Below are 13,952 nucleotides of genomic sequence, written 5' to 3'. Positions count from 1 at the left end.
CTGATGTTGTGTAAAATTTACATTTTTACATGACAACTTTGCAGGCTAATTTGGAAGATAATGGAACACGGGTTTGTGTTTGGCTGTTTGGTATTGATCAGAGAGTTAGACTTGGGTCATTGCTTGTGGTTGTACTACTTTTAAGAGTGATTCTAAAACCACATGAATTACATTCATGTTATCATTTCCCTAGTTTCAAGTGAAAACTATCATGGCAGATTTGTGCAATGATAGTAATCCTGGGTGACAAAATCATTGTCAAAAATGGAGCCATTTTCATAATACTCATGTTGCTGGGGAGGTTCGCTTTGGCTTCTAAAGCCTGTAGGAATTAATCTTTATATGGCAAGTGTGTAGTATAGCAGGAAAATTAGGCAGAAAAGATCGCGAGTCCTGACAGTGGTATTTTCTTCCCATTATCTTTAAATTTATCTAGAAGTACTATCATGTGGACTAACATTTAAACAGATAACATTTAAAGTTTCTTTCTGTTTGACTTCTGAAATAGAATTTTTGGTACTCTTGTTCTAAAAAAACATGAAAGTAACATGATACAGCTGTTGAATTTAGAGGACTTTTATATAAAAGTCAGGTTACATATGCTGCAAAGCTAAACCAAAATATATATATCCAAATTCATTCAAGTTGTTCTATGGCCTTAATCAGACATATAAATTTTGTCTAATATAATACTTGGTTCTCTATTCTTCTTTTCAGGTGTATTCTAGAAGCAAGTTTGTTGTTTGGGGTTTTTTAAGGTACTGAAAGAGAATTTGGGGGGTTTTATTTTTTGCTTAGAAAAAACAATTATATCTGGATTAATTTGGGACCAGAGTCATAATGGTAAATAATTCACTCATAGGCCATCCACAGAGAGGCAACACTAGTTTGAGATGATTTCTTCTACCCAGAAAGGGATGGCTGAATAAGTAAATACTTGCAAGACTTAGTTCAAAATCTGATGTAGATTCAACTGAGTATTTAAAGAAGGGATTCCTTCTTGATGGCAGTTCTCCATTTGTCCCATTTTCTGTTCAATGAATGTATGGGGTTTATTAATTCTTGTAGATGTTAACATTGGCTCAGAGTCTCTGAAGTTTTTTTCTTTCTTGCAAGGAGCCTTGACTGTGTGCTTATGTGTGGGTAAGTGTGTGCATATTTCAGAATTTCAGTCAGTGCCCACGTTGCTAAAAAAAAATATTTTAAAAATATTTAAAAATATGGACTGTGAGGTCACAAGTCCACTCTCTCTTACATAACAGAAATCTCATCCTCTTCCTTTTTCTCTGTGAATTGATGAACTCTCACATTGTCACATTTAACCTCACTTTCCACATTTTAAATATCTTGCAGACTGATAAATAGCCCAACCCCGTGTTGGTGACTCCTTGATAGTTTGAAGCATGTTTAGTGGCTATGTAAGAGCCACTGAGATCACACCTGAAGAAAAGCCCTTTATTCCCTGTCTGTGAAAGCACGGTGTGAGTCAAAGTAACAGTTCAAATTAGAGATTCAGTAGTTCAACATGATGTGGCCCATCCACATCATATTATTTATTATGTAAATTACTTCTAGTGGCCAGTTTTCTTGAAGGGGTAAGAATAAATGCCAAGTGTATAAAATTGGGTAAAAGGAGGGCCAAATCAATTTTGCTTACATTTATTTGTGGAGAAGTACAGAAAACTCTCCATGCAAACATCATCATAGTGCAAAATGATCTGGTAATATTTTTAAGAGACTAATTCAGAGACTACTCTACAATTTTGAAAGTATGTTTTTTTATGTATGAAGAGACCAAAATTTTAGTCCTGAGATCCAGATTTCGTGGTTTTACCTGGGTCCTGTTACAATACAGTATGTCAGGGTACATTTTTTTCAACTTAAAACTTGTGTGCAAATGAACTCTCATTTTTAGCAGAAATGTAACAATATTTCAGAAGATTGACACCAAACCCGTATATTTAAGTCTTGCATTCAACCTAATCTAGAATCAAGGACTATTATTATGGCTGTTTTGTAGTAAGAAGATAAACAGTGAATTATATTCAGAATTTTGTAGTGTTTTGTCATCAAGGTTGAAATCTGTTTGCTAGTAATGGCAAAATTGCTAAAATAAATCCTTGGTCATTTAAAAAGCATGGAGAATTTCCAGCAATATTTCCAATGAAGAAATAATAAGAAAAGAAAGAAGGTACAAATTTTTTTGACAAAATTGGATTGGATTAAAACATAATAAATGAAAGGTTAAAACTCTGAGGGAATTGTAGTAGATAGTAATTTCCTATGTTAAATGAGTTACATCTAAATTTGTAAAGCAGATTGGTTGACATAGCTTGTGTTGAATGTAAAATAAAAATGATCAAGCCTTACCATTCTTTCTCCATGCAGAGATTAGTTCACTCATTCATTCCTGAAATGAACTGTGGTTTAAAGATGGAAAATCCAGAGGAGATTTTAAGCTGAATCGCCCCAGTGTCTCTGAAACGAAATTTTACGGATTATTTTTTTTCTTACAAAATTTCTCCTTTCTTTCAGGAGGTTTTTTGTTTGGTTGGTTGGTTTTTGTGGGGATGATGAGAGGCTGTTTGTATTTTCATTTCAACTCGCTCTGTGCTGGACTGTATACACAGGCTGAAGAGTTGAGCATTGCAGCTAGGAGGTCTCATAATTTCTGTGGCATACCCTCAGCTTGGAGACTAGTTATATACGTTTTCTGCATATTAGGTCATAAAAAATAAACCTCGCAGGCCTTTCCTGGGAACAATAAGCAAAGAAAGCAGCATTTGTTAAGCCAGCCCCTAGAGGCAGAGATTTAATGGTAAGGGAGCTGTGGTATGCCTCCCCTGCACAGTCCTGCTGCCAACACATCTGGCAGCGCTGTCAGCCTGCCTGTCCCGACGGCCTCTCGCTCTCCCGGGCACCCTCCAGCCTCTGCTCTGACTGTATCTATCTCAGCTGCTTCACCAGGGGAAGTCCTTGACTTTTTTTTTTTTTATTATTATTTATTTGTAACCCCTAGCAGTCCTTTCAGTGGCTACAAATTTCTGTTGAATTTGTTTTCAAGGCTTCTGCCCTCTCTTCAAAGATAAACATGGTATAAATGAAGAGCTGTCATTTTGAGTCAGCTGTTTTTCAGTGAGACTGAGTGTTATAGCCCAAGTATTAAGACAAAAAGAGAAATGGCAGATAAGATAGTCTCTGAGATTGTATTTATTCAGATGGCAAAAAAAAAAAAAATGTTCTTTCTTGGGTTGTTCATTGTGAAAGAATTTTGTTAGTGCCCTGATATCATAGTATAGTGTAAAAACAGTGCAATCAACTGAATAATTTTCATATAGTTGTAATTCACTTCAGTTCTTGATTAGCTTTATGGCCACAGAACTTCTACATAAGCTTTAAGAGTGCAGTTGTGCCTGTCAAATCGTATTAGTTATGCAACAGATACTACCTTCAGGGCTCCCAAAGTATGACTGACCATGCAAGATTTCTGCTGCAAATAATAATTCCAGACGACAGTATTCCCTTGATCCCTGTATATATAGGAGGAAAATGCAAGAGCAGAGGTTGTTATCATCACGTTATTTATTACATAACTGGGTAAAACAAAAATATGCTTTGCTTTGCTTCTAACCTGTGGGAGAAACACGCTCCCTGAAGCATTACTTTGTCATACCTCAGGGATACTTTGGACAAAAAGTGTATATTTAAAATGAGTTTACTTGTACGTTTGGAAGCATGAATTAAAAAGCAAGTTGTTGTGAGGTTTTATCCTAGTTATTAATCCATCAAAGCAGATGTGACAGAAATAATGATTTGTAAAGCTCTAGGGCAAACTCAGTTTTACTTTGAGACTTCCCCTGTAAAAAGCTTATGATATAAACACCAAGCAAAAACCCCTCCTTCTGTCATCATTCGATTCAGAGAAGTCCAGGCTCTTGACAGCTGAGGAGTCAAAGCTCAATGACTGAGCAGTCTCTAGTACTTCAGATGAGAGACAAAGCCGGCCACTTTTACTCCAGAGGTACGAAGAGGTGACTGCTTGTTGTAAGTGCTAGTACTGCAGGTATGGCAAGAGCACAGAGGAATTTCAGAGAGCAGCAGCACCGGAATAATTAAAAGGCTTGAAGAGGCTGTGTCAGTGACTCATGTAAAAAGGTCTATAACACTGGACACAGGTAGCCCAGCTAAAGTGGATGCTAATAGTTATTATGAATATAAGCTGAAGATGTTTCGAGGCTGAGGGGACACTGTGTTAGGTATTGGATTCTCTGGCAGCAGAATTTTGAGTAATCATTTGTTTTTAAGCAAGGGAAAACTTAAGCTGATGACCAAAGAAAATTTCCCTAAGAATAAGCTCCACGCTGCTCAGCAAACTAATAGGAACTCCATTCCTTAATTATTTGAGATTATATTGACCAAACCGCTAGGTATTGTACTGCTGGTAGCGGGCTTGCCTTGGCACAGGAAAGAATGTACAACTTGATAAACTTTTATCTTTTTCTGTTTCCAAGCCAAGCAGCAAAAGCATGTTATCAGACTGCTTTGCCTTATTGTAGTTAGAAACTGGAACTGTAAGTCACCAGATGATATTTGTTATCCTTTTCACCACCTGTCACCCATCCGGATGCCCAAGCATATGCCAAAATGTTTATTTTAATTCCAACTGAAACAATACAAAGAAATGAGAAAAAGCAAAAAACAATGACATACTACATAGATTACACAGCAAGTTTTTTCTGTGAGATTCTAAAAGTATTATGGATACTTATCCATATGTATAAACTGTATGTAAATTGGTTCCACCTTGTAGCGCTCTAAAGTTTCTCTTAGAGGAACGTGAAGAAAAAAAATATGTGTGTATGTAAGGTTTTGTGCCTCAAAATTCTGACTCAATATGACTTGAGATCGTTGGCTTTCTATTAAATATGATATTTTCATTCAGCATGACCATCAGTTATAACTTTAAGGACAGGAGTTTTTAAACAAAATTCTGGAAACTGCTGGACTTGCAGTTTCTGAATCCTAGAGTAAAACCTGCAGGCAGAAGTTTTAATGATACTTGTGAAAAGTGAGAGAGGAATTTTAAAATTTAAATCTCATTTTCAAAGCTAAGTTAAGGGCTTTAACATCAAGGTTTGCTGGATAGCCTTACAAGTTCTTGACCACTAGGGTGTAAAATGAAATACCGATTAGGAGGTATGACACAAAACATCACTACATGGTTCATGTGATCCATGTGATCAGCTGATCACTAAACCAAAATCCACTGAGGATGTCAGAACAACACTTTCCTTACTACCATGAAATTTGCATGGAGGTTTACTGTGAATCCAGTTCCAGCTGCTGAAAAATGGAAAAAAAAAAAAAAAAAAGAAAACAGTTTAGTTACACATTGTCAGATTATCACTTGAAATCTTTTTGAACTTTTTTTAATATATTATTAATAATATCATATACCATTAACTCTTTAGAAACTCGATTAAACCAGAATAAGCCTAAGAATACCTACCAAACTTCTGTTGAACAGCACTTTAGTTCCATTAAAAGCTGCTTTCAGCGACTCCAGGGGAAGTAGCAAACCATGGCCTTTCGAGATCATTGCTAGCTTTTGTTTTAAATAAGTAGATTTAGTCTCAGCTTCATCCTACTGGCTGATAAGATAAACCACCTGGACATGTTTTTTTCTTAAACTGCTTTCTTTTTAGGGGGAGGGGAGATCAGGAATGATTTCAGTTTAACTCTGGCTGCTTGCGGGTGCTCTTAAGCACTGACTATTTTGGTCAGACTAAAATTACCTTAATATTTCAAAATAGGTATATATCTTTGTTAAGTAGTGATGCTTTTCATCAAGACATCTTTTTTTTCTGAGTCATGATCACAAATTTTAAAGACTTTTCATCCTTTGCCTCACTGTTTTCATGAGACATGTAGCATCTTTTTGCTGTAAAAGATAAAATTAACCACTATGGTTTACTATATGTTGTGCCTGTCAAAAATAAACACATATGGACTGAAACCTTTTCATTAGTGAAATGAGTGACAAATCTGTGACTGCCCTTTGTATAGACAAAAAATTATGTATATTGTTGAAAAGTAACAGCAATGGTAAAATCAAGACATTTTAATAGGAATTTTGACAAATGAAAAATGTGTTTTTCAAAAGAAACTATTAGTTGCATGTATAAAACTTAACATTGGGAGCAACTTAAAATTCAGTTTCATTTTATGTTGTTATTTCATAGGAAACTCACTCCAAACTAACAAATGTGAATATTGCTCTGACTCAGCACAGCCTTTCACTGTAATGCCCAAATACATTTTAATAGCGAAGTTCAAATATCAAGTAAAAATAATGAGCGTATTTTTGTCACAATGCATGTATTACTCATGTTAATCTGATATTAGATAGATGCTGATCAGTGAATACCTTAACTTTTTTCTCCCATGCCATATTGCGACAGCTGCCTTACAGAGAGGCAGGAACTCTCGCTAAGTGGATATGTTGTGTGGAACCTCATTATGTGTGAAATGTGATGTCTCTATTGCTATGAAATAGGCCAGTTCTGTTCTTCTTCTGGTCTGGTTCTGATAGCTTATGTATGGGGAATGTTGCCATCATCTTGAACCTTCTTTTGTTTCTAAACTTAAATCAGTGCTTTCCATAGGCACTTCATATTAGATATGCCGAGACTTTAAATGGTTTTGGTAGATACCGATGCTTACATATGCTATTTTAGTTTGTATTGATGATTTCTAAATATTATTTAAATCCTCGAACTCTAGAGTGCGTATGGATTTGATTATTCTAGTGCTTACATCTTGAGTAACTTCATACATAATTTTATTCCACAGGAATTTGCTGCACTGACAAAAGAATTAAATGCGTGCAGGGAACAGCTGCTTGAAAAAGAGGAGGAGATTTCAGAACTGAAAGCTGAAAGAAACAACACAAGAGTAAGTATACAGCAGACCTTTTCTGGATAGCATGTGTGTAAAGCAGGAGGAATATACTTGTATATGAATTTAGATCTTCATTTGTATAAATAAGAAGACAGAATTCCAGCCTTTTAATAAGTACATGAAACTTGTAAGGTTCTAAGTAACAGAAGTATCTACCATGCTACAGTCCCAGAGGAAATGACTGTAAGGGTTAGCAAGACATAGTACAAAAATAGCAGATTTTGTATATAACATGGTTAGTACATTCAGTTTAAATGTTTTCTAAAGCAGGGGACTCAGGCAGCCTTCCAAGCCCCAGGGCCTGCATAAGTAGCCTGCCCATATCCTCATCTCTCATCAAGGCAAAAGGCAACGTTACAACAGACCCAGCTTTCCCTTGTGCCTTGGATGTGATCTGAGTAAGGGTGAGATGAAGACCGCTACTCATATCACAATGAGTCTGCTGTTTAGTCCAGATGCAGCCATGTGACCCTTGAAGTAAATGTCATTTGCCATACAGCTGAGTGAGGACAAGATTTCACCCTTAAATTTACTATGTTCTACTTCAATCAGCAGATGTTATTCGGTCTGGGAACAAAAGTATGTGATAGCACCTTCTGAAAATTCTCAAATGGTGTACGGAGTGGTTTTCAGAATACAAGAATTTGCACATGCAAGTGTCTGGGCAAAGGCAGAACTGATCAAGAAATGAAAGAGGGGATCAGAGGAGGCTTTATGGCGTGTGGAAAGGTGTGAGAAAAGAGATGGAGTGGTCCCAGATCAGACAGGAGTCAGGCTAGTAATGAACGTATGGAATAGATCTCAGAGAAGCTGAACACCAAGGACGTTTTCTCATATCCATATTTCATTCATCTGTGATCTGGGTACTCTTCCTGTTTTCCTCCTCTCACTAAACTAATAGCACTTGGGCTGCTCAGATAACATCTTTCCTTGGTCAGCTAATTTGCGTTCTGAAGGAAGTCTGACAATGTACATGACAAAAGAACTAAGAGAGGGTCTTTCTCCCTCCTTTCTTCTGTTCAGGGTGCCATAGATTTCAGAAATCCAAGGAAGGGCAGATGATACAGATGCCTACAAAGAGGCAAAGCTGCCCCATCCACCTCCATGCTAGCTTAGAGGTGCAGGACATGACCACATTTAGCACAAAAGTCTTAAAGGTGATGGGTTTGGGAAATGTGATGGGAGACAATAGGTGAGACCTACTTTTTCTCCCATGATTCTCATACATTCTAAACCATCCAAAATGACTCCCACAAAAATAGAGTTAATTAGTGGAGAAGCACGTAGGAATTGCACTGCATTCTTTAGGTTTAGCAAACCATCTCAACTACAAATCTGAAGACTTTCTAAAGCTGCTTAAATTATCAGTAACTGCTACATGTATCAGTTATTTTAGTATTTAAGGTAAAAATAGCAAAGGCAATTAAGAAAATAATTTACATAGAATAAAGAATACTTTGTGTTAATTTCCAGCACAAACTTTTGAATACAGAGATGTAGTTAAAATATACACTCAATTGTACCTATTCAATAATCTACATATACACATTCCTGCACAGAACATATATCCATTTGCCTTTCTTTACAGAAAAAATACCATATAAACTAAGTTGGAAATGTCATCTTCTCAGTTGTCCTAAGTTCTTCATAAGTATGTGCACAATGCTTTATCCACTTCACTACAAAGCCCATTGAGCACCGACTTTGGTATATTAAAACCGTAGCGTATCAATACTTACTGTGGGTCTGATATAAACAGCACAAACTAGCAAAAATCCCAAGACAACCTGGTAGCCAACGATAGTCACTTGCCAAACGACTGTGAGAGAAAAGGAAGATGAGTCAACTGCAAGTCATCATCTAAGTCAGACTGAGCTCTGTCATAGGCACTTTCCTCGCAGACCAAGAAGCTTAAAGATCATCCATTCTTATGTTTCTTGTGTTATGTAAAAGAAAAATCGGTAAGAGATTTTCCAGGAGAACTAGTACCCACAAATGAGAGTTATAGAGTGTGGTAGTTCTTGTGAGAAGTCCTTGCAATTAAAATTAGTAAACTCTACCAGTGTGTTTTCAGAACGAGGATGAAGCTACGTATTGGAGATGAAAAGCTTAAGGCAATGAAAAAATACAGGAAATGCAGGAGATGTTACAGTAAACAAGAGGGGAGGATATAGTTCAAGTGTTAATGGGAAAGGAGAGAGAAAAAAATCAGAGACGTCCCTTACCCTGACCTCTAGCCTTTTCATTAATAAGTTATCAGCCCATCATATCATATATATGCCAGGCTCTAAGCTGCCATATACATTAGTTGCCAGAGTTTGCTGTAATAGTCATACTGTCTTCTATAGACTTCTGTACACTTTTTATAGGGAAAATCAACATTTTAGATACAAAACTGTCATCTTCAGAATACAGTCTTGAGGACCTGCTAGTGATGAGATTTCTAGGAACATTTATTGAGAAGGCATTGCCCATAAAGAGGCACCTTTGCAAAATGAGATTTGTGCTGTTGTTAACGCAAAACAGCATTAATATTTTGTACAAAAAAGTTGCTCTAAAATTTTTCTCTTAATTAAGCAAAGATTCTAATAAAGTAATAATTTTTGGAGGACCACTGATACACTGTTGCAATGAGGAAATTTAATGTATTTTCTAATATATAAAGTTAGTCCAACTACTGCTTCTTTCTTCCATCCCACTAGTGTTCGCACTTAACTCAGCTCTAGCTTGGCTACGCTGGCAAGGCTTACCTGCCCTCCCAGGACATGGTCATGCATAACCACATGTAGTGGAACTACTCAGTACAACCACTTTTGTCCCAAGTAGCACTTCCTACTGCTTTTAAATAAAGAGGCTTAGTTCCAAGTTCTCAGATTGCTGTTTCTGAACGTCTTAATCCAACCTTTTATCTCCCTTGGGTAACAGCATAAAGATACTGTTTGAAGTACCTACTGCTTCAAACTGAAGGTCAGCAAGAAGAAATAAAAGTGGCAACTCTGTCAGGTTCTGAGTACACACCAGACTTCTAGCTCCCTTTTACATTTTCAGTTATGCCTAACTGGCACTTTATTCTGGACCCACACCTATGTGTTCATTTATTTCTTGGCAACAGCCTCATACAGTTTTTGCCAATCTCCACAAAAACAAACAAAAAACCACCCCAAAACAACACCACACATCCTGATTTGCCACTCTATGCCAAGCTGCAGTGGCAGACCCTGACAGTAACATGTGTTAGAGAGGGACCATGATGGAACTACATTCTTTGGGACCCGTATATTTCAGGTCTTAGCCTAAATACCAGAGCTTAAACCTTATCCCAATATTTAATCAAGTTCCTACCCATCCCTTCTAGCAGCATTCTTAAGCAAAGCTTCCTACTGGCCTTTTGCTGTTGAATATGTATTTTACTGCCTATGATAATTAACTTTTTCTGACCTATTACAGTAGAAATATTTTCATGTCAAGAACTTAGCTGGCAACTTAATCTGTCAGTACACAAGGCAAAATAGAAAATGCAGGAGCATACGTATATGTATTGATTGGTGTGGCGTTGGTGACAGGAAGACAAACAGGTTCTCTGGAAAATCATTGCATGGGACTTTGAAAACATATACAAAAATATTTTAATAGAAACTGTTAAAGTTATTTCTCTGGGTATTCTCTGGCTAGAATGATCACCTACAGCATGTGGAAAAACAGCATCTTTTCTGCAGCTGGAACACAGGTCAATGTGATCTAGCATATTATTTAATGGAAATTATAAAATAATACTAATTTGGCTCTGCTAAGTTTAAATTAAAACTGAAAGCTATTTTCATCTCAACTTGTATTCTTCAAAAGTAGAAAAAGTTTGTAGGATTAACTTACTAAATCAGAATATGATTGTGAAGAAATTCGGGGTTTGGTTTGGCAGCTTAAGCGAAAAATATATTACAATACTGGATGGATTCATCTGAATGTGTTTTTTTGACTACAACAAAAAAACCACCAGATGCATACATATATTTTTATATGTAGCATAAAATGTAACTTAAATTGGTCTGAAATATTTTACTTCAAGCAGTTTTAGAAACAAGAAGAATTAAACCTATATTCATGAATGAAACAGCAGTAACAAAGACAGTGTCATCATCTTTCTTTTACTTAGTACCTCAGGAGCTGAAGCATTTATTAAAGTGAACAAGGCTGACCTAGATTAAATTTTATTCATATTTTATTGTCTCAATTTCTTAGTGAATGGTTTATGACACATCTTCAATTAGGCACTGCAGTCTCATAATACCCATAGATCACAACTTAACCCTATATTTTATGATTAAATTTCCCTTTTATTGTGTTGGAAAACTCTAAGAATATATTTTAAAGTATATTTTTAACTCCTTTACTTAGCTCATTTTTTTAGAGGTCCTTTTACTTACATCAGTTTGATGGGTACTGAAACTAAATCGGGCACTCCGTTTTCTTTTTTTAAATATGAGAACATGAGTTCTTACAGGCTGAAAGCCTTGTACACATGAAAATCAGTATAACTGTTTCTAAAGTTCTGTAAAGGCAAAAGCATTATTTCACTAATGTAAATGACAGTAATTTTCATTATTTTTGCCTCAATGTTATGATCTATCTTCTAGACTCATGTGTTTCTTCTTTCAAAATAAGAACTTCTGTCACAGAAAACAGCATGACAATAGATAATAAATGTAATATATAGTAATTCAATACCTGTATTTTCAGACACTGGATAATCTAATAGTTATTATATTTGTATTCATTATTCTCATAAAAACCCGCTTCTTCATTTCTATTACTTTGTATCATTATCCCGATTATTACATTTTCTTTCGTAATTTTGCTTCACATATGTGTGTTTCCATTAATGTTTTAGGTTGCCAGTATTTTCTTTTCTGTCTTGGATGTACAGAAAGACAGACATGGGACATATGCTGTAGTTAGGCTCTAACTTTGTTTTTCCAGAGAAAGATTTTCACCAGTAATTTACCAGTATAGCTATTTGAGGTCACTCCAGCTGACCACAGGTGCAAACTGGTTTCCACCACGGTGGAACAGCACTGAAGAAAATGACTGATTTCGTGATTGGTTTTGGAGAGAATCTTCAACCCCATGTCTGCCTATTTTACTTGTCGTCTTTGCTTGCACCAGAGATGGAGATTCACTGAACAATGTGCATTCTAAATATAGACTGAAAGGAAATTCAATTTTGCCTGTGCTGGTGAGAAATTTTAAGCTGGACTTTGAAAGAGAATTGTCTTCTCAGTGGGTTGCCCCATTCCTCTAAGGAATCCCTGAAGCTAAATCTGTCTGATTTTAGTAAATCCCTTATCTTTTACATTTTTTCCCTGTATTCCCTTATTTATGTCTCTCCTTTTCTCTCCATCACCCTCCCCTGATTCTTTAATTTCTTCTTTTATTATCCTGCTATGAACTTTTTTTTTTCCCAGACAGATTTGTTGAAAATAAAGTAAGTTAAGATAAAATGTTTTATATTGATTAAAATCCAGGTCTTGTAGTAATACAAACTGTACTGAGTCACACTAATTTCGACTTGCTGAGTCATCATTCCTAAAAAAGAATATTTTAACTTTTTTTCATTTTCCATATGTAAATCAGTGTCTATGTAGTAATGATGGTATAGTATAATATAGGTAGGTTATGACCTACACTGATGTAGTTTATATCACTGAATTTAAACATGTATTTCCATTTCACAGGAGTCAATCACTTCCATAAGTGCTTTAGAAGTGATTTGAGAACTACAGGAAGCTGGGTGTATTCTAACAATTTTCTCTATTCTTGTTGATTTAGTTCTAATTAACATTTTAAAGATGCTTCATTCACTCACAAAATATGCACTAGAGCATTTTTCAGTCTTTATATGATTATTTTTAAACATTCTTTAATGCTCATGAAGAGCCCAGAGCTCCAGAAACCTTCGTCCCATTTAGCTAAGATACAATTATCAGCATGGCATCTTGAGCATCCTAAAATATGCCCAGCATAAAATTCACTTGTCAGATTATTCCATAATTCATTGTCAAGCTTATGTTTTCCAGTAGGAAAAGCATAGCAATGATGCGTGGGTGATTCTGTCCCGCCTGCTGCAGTTCATCTTCATCTTCTTTTCTCTGCAAGCTGCCTGTCCCTCTGAGTGCTCGACAACTGTAGCAGCTTGACACAGTGTGAGGGAGCAGAAAAAGCTCAGCAGCACGTGATCTTTATAATGCCAGAGTTTAATTGCAACATCCTAAAATACCTAAAGCTGTTTCTAATAATTCTTTTGTTATTTAAATGAACTACCAATATTGTTACAATGTTATTTCAACATGAAATCTCGTGGTGTTCTCACAAATGTTTGGAATAGTACTTCTTGAATTTTATAGGGAGGAAAGTCCTCAGCATGCCCCCACACCCACAAGATATTGCACTTTCCTTCAGTCGTTATACATTGCTTGGACACACCATTACCTTCAATGTCAATTTTATATGACGGCATGTCCCTCCCCCCATCATTCTAGCAATGGGACACTTCATAGTTCTGTCAGTGTAGTTATGTTTGCTCTTCCCAGGTGTCATGGTTCAACCTGGCTGGTAGCTCAAACAACCACACAGCCGTTTGCTCACTCCCCCTCCTCCCAGTGGGATGGGGGAGAGAATAGAAAATGAAAAGAAAAAAAAAGTAAAACTCATGGGTTGAGATAAAGGCAGTTTAATAGGACAGAAAAAGATAATAATAATAATAATAATAATATAATAATAATAATAATAATAATGTGATGAACAGCACAATTTCTCACCACCCGAAGCTGATGTTCAGCAAGACCCCGAGCTTCCCTGCCTCCCAGCCCACCCCCCAGCTCTATACAGAGCATGACATCGTATGGTATGGAATATCCCTTTGGCCAGTTTGGGTCAGCCGTCCTGGCTGTGTCCCCTCCCAGCTTCTTGGGTACTCCCAGCCTCCTCACTGGGGGGCA

General features: G+C 36.4%; 1 protein-coding gene across 8 annotated transcripts in view; it reads left to right on the top strand.

Annotated features, from left to right (window-relative positions):
• The window catches only part of PPFIA2 (PTPRF interacting protein alpha 2), a 355,402-nt gene that overhangs the window by 213,667 nt on the left and 127,783 nt on the right, over window positions 1-13,952 (top strand). For all 8 annotated transcript variants that reach the window (XM_054832748.1, XM_054832813.1, XM_054832758.1 and 5 more), the window contains one exon: window positions 6,853-6,954. In XM_054832748.1, coding sequence (XP_054688723.1) covers window positions 6,853-6,954 — 102 coding nt within the window. The remainder of the gene's footprint in view (window positions 1-6,852; window positions 6,955-13,952) is intronic.

The sequence above is a fragment of the Grus americana genome, chromosome 1 (assembly GCF_028858705.1).
Source record: "Grus americana isolate bGruAme1 chromosome 1, bGruAme1.mat, whole genome shotgun sequence".
NCBI lineage: Eukaryota > Metazoa > Chordata > Aves > Gruiformes > Gruidae > Grus > Grus americana.
Note: the sequence above shows the minus strand (reverse complement) of the source record. Positions and strands in the feature narration are given on the sequence as shown.